The 14,123-nt window shown below is 52.6% G+C and overlaps 2 protein-coding genes across 2 annotated transcripts in view; one reads left to right on the top strand and one right to left on the bottom strand.

The window, feature by feature from the left end:
* TNNI2 (troponin I2, fast skeletal type) overlaps positions 1–14,123 on the top strand; it is a 422,570-nt gene that overhangs the window by 388,157 nt on the left and 20,290 nt on the right. The gene's annotated exons all lie outside the window — the stretch shown is intronic.
* On the bottom strand, positions 4,804–12,050 carry LOC132074440 (cytosolic 5'-nucleotidase 1A-like). Its single transcript, XM_059474267.1, has 7 exons — positions 11,965–12,050; positions 10,589–10,647; positions 9,767–9,934; positions 9,303–9,432; positions 8,681–8,803; positions 7,433–7,611; positions 4,804–6,905 (listed from the first exon to the last, which is right to left on the bottom strand). Exons 2-7 carry the CDS (start codon positions 10,631–10,633, stop codon positions 6,603–6,605), a joined length of 948 nt encoding a protein of 315 aa, XP_059330250.1. The 5' UTR covers positions 10,634–10,647; positions 11,965–12,050; the 3' UTR covers positions 4,804–6,602.

Below are 14,123 nucleotides of genomic sequence, written 5' to 3'. Positions count from 1 at the left end.
CCCCCAGCTCCCTCAGCCTCTCCTCATAGGACTTCTGCTCCAGACCCTTCACCAGCTCCACTGCCCTTCTCAGGACATGCTTCAGTTCCTCAATGACTTGCTTGTGGTGAGGGGCCCAGAACTGGGCACAGGACTTGAGGTGCAGCCTCCCCAGCACCAGTACAGGGGGACAATCACTGCCCTAACCCTGCTGGCCACACTATTTTTGATACAGGCCACGATGCCACTGGTTTCCTTGGCCACTGGAGCACACTGGCTCATGTTCAGTTTCAAATGCCTTATTTTTGGGGGGCTCTATCAGGTCTCCGATTTGCAGTTTGGCAGACCTCTGCCAGGATTGCTGCAGTGGTCTCTTTGTCCTTACACATGGCTGTGTGTTTGCCTTCACCCTTTCCTCGGTGTTTTTTTCCTAAATTTATTTATTACAGCAGCACCAATGTTGTGGACTGCAATGACCTACAGGGCAAGGAAAGCTTCAGCTCAGAGATGAAGATTATTTTTTTGCTCAGCTGTGGGTGGGATTTTTAGAGGGCATTTTTAAATTCAAGAAAATGCATTTCTGATTTTGCAGCTCATTGCTAAAAGGAAAGAAAACCATTCTCCTGTCTGAGCCAAGCAGAGCCTACGGGTGCACAAGCCTGGGCAAGTCTGGTTTCAAGCAGTCTGCCTCTGCTGGTGCTGGTGCTGGTGTGAAGGTGCTGGATGCAGCTCATTAGTGGAGCCTGATTCACCATCCCTGAGATCCCAAGGGAAGCAGTAGTAACTTTTTCCCGGCACGGTGCCAGGACTTCACCCACTCCCTGCACCGTTTCCTAAACTGATGTACAATTCACAAGGTGAGGGTGCGTTTTGCAGTGGCGCTGGCACATCCCAAACTACACCCTTTTTCAGGGTAACACCCACAAAAGCAAGACTAAATGGTAGTTTAGTAGCAGCTCTGGGTGGTGGGAAACCTGGGAGCAGAGGAGGGGTTGCACTGAGCACAACAAGGTGACTCATGCAGCCCTGGCCATTGTGTCCCAGTGCTGTGGGCACTGGGGAAGATGTTCTTGGCATCATGTGTGGTGGCAATCCCCAGTCCATTCATGCTGGCTGGCTGGGGCTGGTTTGGAGGCAGGGCAGGCCAGCAGCCTGCTGAAACATGTTCTGGTTGCCATCATGGGCTGCAGTGACCTAGGGGAAATGCTAAGTGCAGTTGCAGAAGGCCAAGGCTGGTATTTTTTCCTTTGGTGTCCCTCACGCTGCAAGCCGTGATCCTGCTGGCAGGTGAGGGTGGCTCACTGGTGGCCTTGTGACACAACTGGATGTCATAACAGGCAGGAGCCCGGAGCATGGCTCCATCCTCATCAGGGCCATTTGCAGCAGCCTTCAAACGTGGAGTGTTTTCATCACATCTTGCTCTTCCATATTTTTCCTAGCTATTTAAAAACAAAACCTAGAAAGGGTTTTCATAAGTGAAATATTTTTACTGTCTTTAAGATTCTGAGCTGCTCTGGTGTCTTCACTAGAGTTTACTTACACATTACCTTGTCTCAGTGGGCTGCTGCCAAGCTTGACATCGCCTGTCCCTGTGTCCCACGCATTTCATGGCCCTGCCCAAATCCTTGCCACCCCCACACCACCTGCCCGCTCCTGACCCTGCTCGGCGTTGGATGTTCTTCGTCATCCCCTGGCCCATCCTCCCCCACGGCTAGTGACACACCTGGCACCCACCTTGGGGAGGAGGAGACCTGCCTCTCCCTGGCTGCAGGCCCTGTCTGCTCCTCAGGGCAGGGATCTCATGTTGTTTGCCTCACCTGAGTTATTTTGCAGCAGGCTGAAATTGCGAGGGATGGGCAACAACAATCCTGGCAGACCCTGGCAGCAAGGCAGCGTGACCCATGGCTGACAGGATGGGGTGATAAGTGACAATGATAGTATTGATTCATCCCCACCCACGCCAGGATGTGATGGGGAGCACAGGGACCCAACTCACCTTGGGCAATTCTTGCTTCTGTCCCCCATGTAAGCCTGACTTGGGACGGGGGGTATTGGCATGCTGGTGGGATTTCCATCATGATGCAGAGAAGTGCCTCCAGCCACCTCCAAGCACACATTTAATTTCATTTGCTAGCACTAGATATCATTTAATTATTTCCTTTGGTTTCCAGCAGAAGCTGCCCTAAGATGACCATCATTTATACAATCATGTCTCTTCCACATAGCAAAACACTGAAGGAATTGACACTTCTGATCCTGAGAGGAGTGTGAGGTCAGAAAGATGAAGGTCAACACCCCCTTGCAACCCAAGAATCAGCTTAAAAGTTGCAGTGTGTTCTCTTGGAATGGGAGCAACCAGCTCTCACTTGTGATTTGATCAGTCTGGACCTCCTGGGGCAGTTTCTGCTGTGTCAATATTTCCACAAAGGCTCTGAATTCTAATTTATTGTCACCTTTCTGCTAAGCTCCATCTTTACTTGCCACCACAGCCACTATTTTAAGTGTGACTGCCTGGGGTTAAGATCTTGAAACCAGTTTTAAGCACGTTGGCAAACACAGTCTGTGGCTTTGCACACCCTCTCTCTGACCTTCTACATGCACAACAGCCTGTTAATAATTTTTTGCAGCGTGGGACGTGGCATCTCGGCCTCTTTGGCTGAGAACTCCTGAGTGTTTCTCAAGGTACACTGCCACCAGGGTGACTTAGGGTTAAGGTTATGGTCAAAAATCTAAAGATGCCTTGATCAGTGCTCATGATCAAAGGTGCTTGTAGGTTAGGGAGGTGTGGGAGCATCCTTGGCAGACAGTGCAGCTGCGCCCAGGTCCTGCAGCCTCCAGCATCCTCTCCCTCTGCAGCCAGGAGTCAGTGAAGCTGAACAGCTCGGACACTGCCACTGCAGATCTCTATTAGCAGATAAATACCCGCCAATCTTCCCTCCCTGCAGTACCACCGTTTCATAAAACCCTTTCTCTTGCTTAGCACTGAGTTGTTTTGTTTTTAGCATTGCAACCCTAAATTGACTGGTGCAGTGAGGGAGGGATTAAGGGCACGGTCCTGGGCAAAGGTCTCCCGTAACTCCTCAAGGCCACCCAGCTGCAGCCTCTGATCGCTGGGGTCACGCGCCCCACCCTGAAACAAGGGCCACTTGTTTGGCACTGCTGGCAGAACTGGGCCCCGCAGAGGAGGCAGCTGCCCTGCCTGTGGCTGAGAAGAGTAGGGGCCCACTTCCTTTTCTGGACACGAGGGTGTCTCAGAGGGGAACCCAGACACCAGGCAGCTTTGGCTGGGGTTGTGCAGGGTTGTTGGAAAGCAGTAGTCAGAATCAAGTGCAGGTCCTCAGAGCCTCCTGTGCACTTCTCTTCCCAGAGTGGAAGGGTATGAAACCCAGCAGGGTTCAAAGAGAGCCTATCTGTGGTGGTGACATGGCAGTGTGGTCTGCTCCTGCCTTGCCCTGGCCAGCAAAACCTGAGATGGGTATCAGAGGAGCATGCCATGACCAGACCCAGAAGCTAAACAAACCCTCTTCAGGTTGCAGCAGCGGCACAAGACCATGGAGCATCAGCAACCCCTTGAAGGAGGGAGCTTAAGACTCCTCAGAACGCCAAAACCTGAGGAGCATCCCAAGCATAAATGAACTTATTACAGCAGCCTCTAAGACAGAAACAGCAAGTTTGTCCTTGCAGCAGGGCATGAAGCTGCAGCAGTCCTTGACAGAGGGTGTTTTTGATGGCACGTCCTTGGAGCAGGGCAATTTGGGCAGTTTTGATGCTACAAGGCTGAACTATGGCCTGAAGCAGATGTACTTGGCCCTATATGATGCAACCCCACAAGTCCCGAGTTTCCTTCCTTTTTTCCTATTTTGCGCACGTTTTGCCCTATCATCCCCCACTGTGCTGACAGTGCTGGAAGAAGGCATGTGGTGCTTTCCTGCTGCCCTAGCATCCCACACACTGCAGCGGCTCACGTGGGCCTGTCCCCACCACCCTTGACTCAGCTAATTTCCTCTCGCCCAAGGCAGTAACCAAGCTCCTGCTGGCCCCATCCAGGCATCAGCAAATGTGATGGGTCAGGGTGGTGGAAGATGCTCATGATCACCTCCAGCACTGGGTCTGTGTCCCCAGCAGCAGCTGCCATGGAAGCAGCTGGCTGTGTGTGGCAGGCAGGGCTGGAGGTGGGGGCTTGGTTCCCGGCACTGAGCCTGGTGGTATCTGACCTGCACAAAAGTGGGACAAATATCTGCACCTGCTTACTGAGCATGTTTGGAGCATCCTGTAATTAATGTTTGTTCAGCTGACGGCTGCTTAGCATTATTAGCGAATGATGAGTGGCTGATGTTGTTGATGTTGCTACCTCGAAACATCTAATTTCAGCATCTGCACTGAGCAAGAGGGCCATGGGCCAAACGGCTGGTGCCAAGACCCTGCCAGGCTTTGCTTCTTTGGAGGTGGCTTCCTATCAAATCTGTGCACATGGGGATCCCTGCCCTGCCCTAGCAGCCCCGAGTTTGGACCCAAACAGTGGCCACAAAGGCAGGGACAGGACCTCTGCCAGTGGCATGTCAGGGCCAGCAGCTGCCCTTGCTAAAGCAAGAGGTGCAGAGTCCTATGCTCAAGGAGCCTGGAGACAGATACAAGATGACATTCAGGGACCTAATCCAAAGCCCACTGAAGGTTTCTTGTGTATTTAAGCCATCTGGATGAAAATGCCAAACACCTGATAAGTAAATGAACGTATGTAAAGCAGCACTGAGTTATCCCACCCTTCCTCCCACACTGCAAGACACGGGCATGAGGAACAAGGACTCACACTGGGATGCTTGTTTATTTATTTATTGGGGGAGGGGGGGAAATAAGCTTTGGTGAGAGCAACACTTGTGAAGCCTTTAAAATAATTATTTTCTGATTACACTGAAGTTAAAAAAACTAAACCAGCATCGTCTTAATCTCCTCGTCCATAATCCCGCTGTTGCCTGAGCAGCCAGTTTGTGTTTTTTAACAAGGCGTTTCTGGACAGCTGGCAGGGATTTGAGGTGCCATGTCCCCAGGCAGCACAGTGGCCTCTCGTGGCAACTCACATCCAGCCCTGGGGAAAGAAACCTGCAGGTGAACCTCGCAGGCTCCTTGTTCCCCAGGAAAATTAGGAATTGAGTCCAAACTGCCAGAGGAGAGGCATCCCTGTTTGGGGTGTGTTGTGCTGCCAGGCAGGGAACCGAGCACACCAGGTACCCCATAAGCAAGGAGCAGTTGCTCCTGAGACTCCCACCTGGCTCTGGAGATCCATTTAAGGTTGGCCACAGTTCCCGGTCCTGCCCCAGCCCCCGCAGTGCCGGTCCGCAGCCCAGGCCCTCCATGGCTTCTCCAGTGCCCTCTCCTGGTGGGACCTTAGTGCTGGGCTGTAGCCTTGTCCCTGTCTTGCAGCTCCAGGAGCTGTGTGTCCCACAGGTCTGACTCCTAAAAGCACTCTGGGCAGTATGCGTGTCTAAGGAAAGCTGTCTTCTGCTATAATCTCTTTTATGAGGAGGAATAGCTTGGGCTTTCTTTCTTCAACCCATTCACCCATTTCTAAAAGGTCTGTAGGCCCTTTACAGTTTTGAAGTCTTTCTCCCTCTTCTAAGTTTGGCTGGAGCTGCCTGAAGCACTCACTAGCACATCAGTCTCCTCAGGAAACCAAGATGAGTGTGTCCAGTGAGGCACAGTCTTGAGAGCTCTCTTTAGGCAGATGGGAATAAATCATAGAACCATAGAATAATAGAATCGTTTGGGTTGGAAGACACCTTAAAGATCATCCTGTTTCAGCCACCCTGGTGTGAGCAGGGACACCTTTCACTAGACCAGGTTACTCAGAACTCCATCCAACCTGACTTTTGACATTCCCAAAGATGGGGCATCTACAACTTCCCTGGGCAACCTATTTCAGTGCCTCATCACCCTGACAGAAAATAATTTGTTCCTAATATCTGATCTAAACCTGCCTTTGTTCAGTTTGAAGCTATTCCCCCTTGTCCTGTCACTACATGCTTTTGTAAATAATCCCTCCCCATCTTTCCTGTACATTCCCTTCAGGTCCTGGAAGGCCGCAGTTAGGTTACCCTGAAGCCTTCTCTTTTCCAGGCTGAACAATCCCAATTCTCTCAGCCTCTCCTCACAGGAGAGGTGCTCAATCCCTTCAGTCGTCTTGGTCTGCCTCTTTGGGACTTGGCTCAACAGGCTGCTGTCCTTCCTGTGTTGCTCAATCTTGGGGACAGTCTGAGCACAGCCAAAACTAGCATTTTTTTTTTCTTGCTCCTTTCATCTTGTGTGTATGGCATTAGCTTCACTAATTTCTTTGAGAAAGTCCCCAGGTCCTACATGGCAGGTAGGTGTAGTCCTCAGTGTCACAGCAAAGGTGTCTTCCCATCTGGAGCAGTTGTGTCTTTTGGCTTTATCCTAAGACATAAAGAACCTCTTATGAGGAGCAGAAATATGCATCAAGCTTTGCATGGGAGTCCATGCTCTCGTTCCCTTTCCCTGAGATTTGCTTGCTGCATGTCAGGAGATCTTTCCTTCTCCACCAGAAGTTTTGCCTCCAACTGACCCAGTCCCCATAGTGTTGCTGGAAGGGAGGACTGCTGGCCTGCAGCCCATCAGCAGCAGGAAGGGACCCAGGCAGAGGGAACCCCCACATTCTGGGCCCCTTGGATGTTATGAAGCCCATCATCAAAGAAAATGTGAGGCTGGATCTGGGCGAGGATGGGGCCTTTGGGAGCCCCATCCATGAAGAAAGCCTCGTCGATGGGCAGTCCCCATTCCCGGAGTGTTTTGATGGCTCGGACGCCCATGTCCCGGCCGCTGCGCGCTGTCACCAGGTAGGTGCGGATGGGGGACTCTCCCTGGCCAAACTTCTTACGCAGCTTCCCGAGGTGCATGGCAAAAGCCTTCAGGGGGCCCTGGAAGGACAGCAGGACAGTTGGGAGTGTGTGGGAAATAAGGAAACACCTACTCTGCCTGTACAAGGCACTTGTTCCTCTCCCAGGCTTTCTCAAGGCTCTGCAGAGCACACAATGCCTGTGGGCTCCAGGGCTGGACAATGCTGGGACTGGGGCTGTGCACTGTGGTCCCTGGGAGGAAGGTGAGCCTTGTGGTGCTCGTCCTAATCCCAAAGTGACCAGCAAGGTATATCCCAGCAAGCAGTGCCCCTGGGTCTGAATCCTGCAGGGACTTGGACAGCAAGAGCTCACAGCCTACAAAAGGTGATGTTGGGATTAGCCACAATCCTAGATATTTAGGGCTTATTTACAGGAGATAACAGATCCATTTCCAGTGAGACTCCAGATCAGGCCCACACCAGGGACTGAATAGTGGATGCATAGGGACTCTGTAAGGATTTCTGCTTTTCTGACAGTTCATGCCAAAGCCCTAGCAGGAGAGACGGCAGAGCCTGTGGGTGCCCATGGAAGCGAGGGGGCACACTCACCTCTCCTATGGGGACAGCCTCCATGGCCCGCTCGTACTGCACTGCCCCCTCCAGGCCCTGCTCCTGGAAGATCTGGTCTGTCTCATCCGAGAAGAGCACGGCGTCCCCGTCAAACACCACGCGGAGTGGAGTGCTGGGGGCCTGCACCTCTTGCTGGAAGACGAGCGCCGCCGAGACCCCTGTGAGGCAGAGCAAGCTGGGGTCAGGAGGGACACCCCTCCCTGGGGCACCTCATGCACGGCCAGCTGCTCCCTACACATCTGCTGCAGCCCTGACCCACATCACCATGCCAGGGCCTCCAAGTCAGGGAGCTTTCTGGGGCAGTCAGCCCAGCCTTTCCATGGCTATGTTATCCCCTGAGAAAGTGCTGCTGATCAGAAACCGAGGCCTGGGCAGATACTGAAGTGTGGTAAGATATGGTGGGTGGTTGTCAAGGCATGAGCAGCCCTCCTCCTGGTGCTTGCTCACCCTGCCAAGCCTCAATCTTTAATGCCCAGATTTAGCACACTGTGGTGTGAATAATATGGGCTGGCATCTCCATTGATTGTGGTAATTGGCTTAATTACAGTCTCTTCCTACAAGCTGCTCCCTGCCCACCCTCATATGTGGACCCAGGCTCCCAGATGGGAGACACTTGTCAGGGCAATGATTCTCTCAAGGAGGTTCCAGGAATGTGCTGTGTGGTGAAGGAAAGTCCAGACTGCAGATGGCTTGCTCCTGACCTTGAAGGACGGTGGCCAGCTGATGTACTCATACCCAAGTGAATTAATAAGGAGGTGATTAACCCCATTAGAGGAGATGGGGAGACTGCACTTCCTCTGATTGAGGTCAGACACATGCTTACTGAGCACACAGAAACTCTGCATGTACCAAGACAGCAGATTTCTGTGGCATCCTCACAGAGTCCTGGGAATCACTGATAAACTCTCTTTGATGAATGGAATTGCAGTTTTGGTTAGAAAGGCTTAAATGTCAGGCAGGGAATGAACAGCCCATGGCAGAGCTGTGCTCAAAATGATGCATAATGCACTCAGTGACTTGTGAGGGCATCTGAGCAAGCCTGGTGTGCTTGCAGGCTACTGGTAAGGACAGAAAAGGAGACTGAACTGTTCAGGACTGTACTGGTAATCAATGTGCCATTCACCCCTGGTCCCTGTGAGATCACAGGCTCTGGTGCTGTCTCTTGGTACTGCGCTGCTTGTAAAAAGGGTGGTGGGTTTGGGACATGGGATGGAGGGGAGAACGTACCTCTCCGGAGGGCATTGCAGACATCTGTCCTGTCAGCTGAGAGGAACAGCTTCACACCGTGGGACTTGAGGTACTGTGTGGAGTCCTCATCACTGACAAAGCAGAACTTGGAGATCTCCAGCCCTTCAGGACAAGGGATGTGAGTGAAAACTTATAGATCAACATCCTCCTCACAGCCCCTCCCTGGTCTCCCTGGGTCTCAGTGTGCTCTTCTGCAAGAGCTCAGGGCAATGAATTTCCCAGTGATATATGGGGAACCTCCCTGTGTTCTTGCTGCATCTTCTTGACCTGTTGTTGCTCCTATAAAACTGCAGAGTGCACGTAAATATTCCCTCCATCCTCTCCTTAAATGAGCATTCCTCCTGACAGCACTCTGGGATTTAGGGTGGCTTTTTTAAACAACTTTTTTTATTTTCAGTACCTGCCTGAACATCCCCAGGCTGTGCAAAAGGCTGCAACTTCCTGGTGTGAAAGATATGGCTGAGGGGAGCTGGGCTCCAAGAGAACCCCTTCCCCTTGTATCCCCTGGCTCTCTGTTTGCCCCTGATGATCCACTGTGGTGCCTGATCTGCCCTGCAGCCTCCCAGGGGCACCAGGCACAGCCAGGATGGGTCCCCCTTACCGTAGTGCTTGGCGCTGTTGATGATGCGCACACCGCTCTCTGGGCTGTTGTTGGAGAGCACCAGGATGTCAAAGAGGTCCCTCTCTGCTGGGCTGCTCTCCAGGATCTTCTTGTTAACATACTGCACTGCCTGGGAGGAGATGGGACTCTTTTAAAGAGGCATGACTGCAGTACCTTTGCAGGGGTTCTTTTGCAGTTACGGTTAGTGGTTTGTGCTGCATCTGTCAGCTACGACAAGGCATGTTATGGAGAGCCAGACAGAGCAACCATCCTGGAAAAGCCAGGGGGAGATGGACTGGTCAGGAGAACAGGTCTCAGTGCCCTGCAATGAGGCCCAGAGATCAGCACAGGCTGATGATACGACACACCCTATGATGGGAGCTGAGACTTAAAGCTGGGAAAGCTGAGCTTTCACCCCATCCTGTAAGTGTCTGCATGTGCCCCATGCCAGGTGTGGGGCTCACCTGGATGAAGGCAAAGGCTGTGCCTGGTGGCAGGGGCTTGTCCTGGTTGGCCTGCTGGTGCCTTGTGTACTCCTCCTTGCCCTTCTCCAGGTAGAGCTTGTGCTCTTCCTCCAGGTTGAAGATGGCTCTGGTGGTCACAGCAATGACCAGTGCCGTGCTGGGGTCTTTCTGCAGGACAGGGAGGAAAGAGGAGTCAGGGGACAGCAGAGAAGGTGCTCAGGGAGGTGGGGTGTGCAGGGGGCATCAACCAGAGTGGTAGGGTTGGCTGCTGGAGGTATCACCCCTGTGTCACGGTTCCTGATGCCAGAGGTACCACACCCAGTCTTCATCTTCAGGCCGCCAAGGATGGGGCTGGCAGTTGTGAAACCCTAACCTGTCTGATAAGTGCCACATGCTCCAAGGACAGCTCACACAGAGGGGATTGCTCCATAATTTTGTTCTTTGTGGGGCCAGCACTGCCACAGTCATCTGTTTGTGCTGGGTTTCTCTGCACATACTGATGGTGCTACTCTTTGTTTGTGTCTGTTCTGGACAGCTGAATAAAGTCTCTGTGTATGTAGAGAAGCTGCTGCTTTCTTCCTGTCTGCTCCAAAATTTACGTGTGAGCAAATGTACCTGCCCAGTCCAAGCAACTGCAAATCACATGGACTTCACTGGGACCAAGAGCCCAGCAGCCCTGGGACAGCCACTTCTGCTGAAACCCAGGCATGAGCAATTCAGGCCACCACAGTTCTGGGTTGTGGTGTGTTCCCTTCTGTGGTGGCATTTCAAGACTTGGTTTGGAAATACAGGATGTGTGTTTTGTAATGGACAGCCTTTTACCTGGTTTACATTGGTGTTTATGACTGTGCTTTCCAGCTCTGCCATCTTCAACTCTCAGCCTTTAAGAGAAAATACAAAATTAAACTGGAAGATTATAATGTAGCCAATCTATAGTCATTCTTGAGAGGGGGAAGAGTGGAAAGGAGACAGGAAACATCCTACACACCAAGTACAGCAGCTCAAATGAACCTGTTTCTGCTGACAGCAGCTTTGCTCCGAGAAGAACTGTTCTAATAGTTCCAACTACATGTGATGGAAAAATGGCTTTTCAAACACAGATCACCGCTTTATTTTTACTTCTGTTTTTCTCAAAGAGTATTTTTCTCTGTGTTGAACTGCTGAAGGTTGTTGTGGAGCTCTTTTCCAAGCAAAATAAGGCTGTCTTTAAAAGCCCAAGTAGGTTTCTAGTTCACATCCTTGTCTTTTTTGCCACTTTTGCTTGAATGGTGAATTTGTATCTACAAATGAAGGAGTTCACTGCATCAGCAGCTCATTTGCAGCTGTAAAAGGTCAGAGTAAGTAGAAGTGTGTGGTGAGGGCTTGGATAAAGGCTGAGACCTCTGTGATGGGGTTCGTCTGCCCCTCCACAGCCCTGTGAGTCAGTCAGGCCCTACCTGATTGCTGTACTGGGGGGCTGGGCAAGCAAAGAGCAAAGCCAACATGCAGTGTAAAGGACAACTCAGGGTATCCACAGAGACCTGTCTTGTGCCCCAGTTTTATTTAATTCATGTTTATTGTTCAGGGACTGCAAAACTTTGCCTGGGCCAGTAAACACCACACTTGGCTGATGCCAGCCGTGAGAGCCACAGCCTTGCCATGGGGGGCTCAGATCTCGCATGTGCACTCCCCGACCGCCCGAGGAGCAGAAAGCCCTGCAGCAGGGCTACTCCCCCGGCCAGGGCTGCCTGGAAAGCCAGGAGATGCTGAGCATCCCTCTGCTTCCTCCACCCCCTGCCCCATGCTGGGAAGGGGTCTCCTCCCAGAGAGGGTGGCAAACACCAGCCCAGCGCAGGCAGGAGCTTTCCTCTGACATAATCCCAGTCAAGTATTCTCTAAAAGTCAAAACTAAATGCAAAGGGGTAACGGAGCTGAGCAGCCCTTCCTGGCGGGAGAATCCACCTCTAATTTCTGCTTCGCTCTTCCAAGCACTGCAAATCAAGCCCGGCTTCTCCTTTCCATCTCCCTGCCCCGACACCCGCAGCGCAGTTCGCACGCAGACACCCGGACTGCACAGGCACACGTCTCGCTGCCAGACCCGATTCCAGGGGGTGCTGCTGGTCCCCTCCCACGGCTGCCTAGCAGGGAGCAGGTGTTACCCCCTGCACACAGACAGGGTTCTGCCGGAGAGAAAAGCGCACACTCACTCACTCACTCACCCCGAGCGCTGCCTCTGCTCCCGGCCGGCCCGGCCCGTCCCGCGGCAGCATCCCGGCCGTGCCTGTGCCCGCTGTTTATATTTCCCCCGGCGCGCTGCAGGAAGCGGGCAGCAGCCGGGATGGGCGCAGCTCCGCTCCCCGGCGCGCTGGGATTTGTAGGCAGCCAGCGGGTTGGCGTCCTGCCCGGGCAGACTGCATTTCCCGGCTGGCATTGCACAGGATCGCGGTCACCGGGGCCTGGCTTCGGACACGGCCGCGGTCACTCCGCGCTTTTCCTGCCTCTGTAGCCCTCTAGGCGCTTGTGCTCAGTGGCTGATCGCTGTCCGCAAGCCGTGATGTCTTATTTCTGCAGCTGGAGTGTTTATAGCGTGCCTCCAGTCCTCTCATTTCCCAGCCCCTGAATGGTTGTATTTTTGACCGAAAAAAATAGGGGTACCTGGTCCAGAGTGACTCAGGACAGATGCAGGGACGCAGGGAGCAAAGGCAGGTGCAGAGCGTGGCTGAATGCAGCACGTTTGCCATTTTACTGTAATGGTTTTGGGTCTCTTTTCTCCTTTTTTCTGAAAGCCATGTGTCACTTGCTGTCCTGAGCAGGGTTGATTTTGGGGCTAGGATTTTACTTTTCTGGGTAGGCTGTGTAGCACCCAGCCGTGTGGGGCTGATGGTACCAGGATAGTTCAACACCTTTTTTCTGTCCAAGACTGTGACTGTCAGGGATGTGGGGGGGAGAGGGTGAGGGGAGAGGGGCTCAGGGACCCAGGACCATCCTGCAGCTTTTCCCTTGCCCCACTGCTGGAACAAGGTCCACTGCTGCAGCCTGCCCAGCCTTGGAGACCAAATGGAGACCAAACTCACATGCACTAAGGCTGAACAGTTGTCCACCTGCATGACATTAGGCTATCACCAGCATCACCAAATCTCCTCCCAAAATGTGGGAAGGCACCAGGGTGCTGTGTAGCTTGGTCTCACTGAGGTCATAGAATCATAGAATGATTTTGGTTGGAAGGGTGCTAAGGATCATCTAATTTCAACCTCTTCCACCAGGGCAGGGATGCCATGCACCAGAACAGCTTGCTCAGAGTCCCATCCAACCTGGCCTTCAACTCTTCCAGAGATGAAGCCACAACTTCTTTGGGCAACGTGTTCCAGTGCCTCATTACCCTCTGAGTAAAGAATTTCTCTCCAGGATCTGAATCTCTTCTCTTTTAGCTGTTTCTAGCAAGCCACCTGTTGAAAAGGCTACTTACATGCTCAGCTTTTAGTGTGCATATGCAGACCCCCTTTCCCTGGAAGATTTAATATTCCCTATTCCCCCATCCCCATATTGCATTTCTCTTGTGCATCCCTTGGGACTTCCAGTTTAGAGCAAAAAGTTCTCCCAGAGGTTTGCTGCAGCATCATTCCTGCAGCATCATTCCTGCAGCATCATTCCTGCATCTCCTGCTCCTGGAGGTGGTGCTTTCCTGAGCAGCATGAGTGCAAGGCCCTTGTGAGTGTGGCTATTTTTTGGGTGGCTGAAGGGCAGCCCTAGCCCCTCTCCTGTGGCTAGGCACCCACTGTGGCAATGCCTTGGTGGCCATGTGAAAATCTGGGAGGACTGGTGAGTCAGGGTGGTGGGGCAGAGCTGGGACAGGTCTGGTTTCTGGGGCATCTCCCATCACTACCTCAGCCACTAGACACTGGCAGTTTTGCAGTATGGCTCCCTGCTTCTGACACCACCCCAAATTTACGTGGTGATAAGGGCAGGTTTTGGGCAAACTTTGCTGAATTGGCAGCAAGGGAAGAAGTTTACAAGCATAAATTTAATGCAATGGAAGCCTGTGAAATTGCTCCTGGCTGTGTGCCTGGTGCTTCTGTTGGCTCTGGAGGATGAAACCGCCCAAGCAGTATCCCCTTGTCCTGTCTGTCCTTCCTGCCATGTTGCAGCAGAGCATTCCTGTTCATCCACACACACGTTTTGCAGGCCCTCACACAGTGTATGCTCTGAGGGCCAAGGAGCTGGGCTTCCCAAGGGCAGAGATCACCAGGGATGGATGCAGTCATGCACCCATCCCCTTGAAAGAGTCCATTCCCTTGTGCTGTGCCTGCAGCCACACAGTCCAGCCCAGCATCGCTGCAGGGATAACTTGGAGAAGTGAATTTCCCAGTGCCTGAAGTGG

This window comes from Ammospiza nelsoni, chromosome 6 (genome assembly GCF_027579445.1).
Source record: "Ammospiza nelsoni isolate bAmmNel1 chromosome 6, bAmmNel1.pri, whole genome shotgun sequence".
Lineage (NCBI taxonomy): Eukaryota > Metazoa > Chordata > Aves > Passeriformes > Passerellidae > Ammospiza > Ammospiza nelsoni.
Note: the sequence above shows the minus strand (reverse complement) of the source record. Positions and strands in the feature narration are given on the sequence as shown.

Bases quoted from the DNA above. Each gene is read 5' to 3' on its own strand.
- LOC132074440 (XM_059474267.1), bottom strand. From the start codon at position 10,633: ATGGCAGAGCTGGAAAGCACAGTCATAAACACCAATGTAAACCAG. The intron at 9,935-10,588 runs GTAAAAGGCTGT...CCTGTCCTGCAG, and splicing joins TAAACACCAATGTAAACCAG to AAAGACCCCAGCACGGCACT. The intron at 9,433-9,766 runs GTGAGCCCCACA...ATCTCCTCCCAG, and splicing joins CAGCCTTTGCCTTCATCCAG to GCAGTGCAGTATGTTAACAA.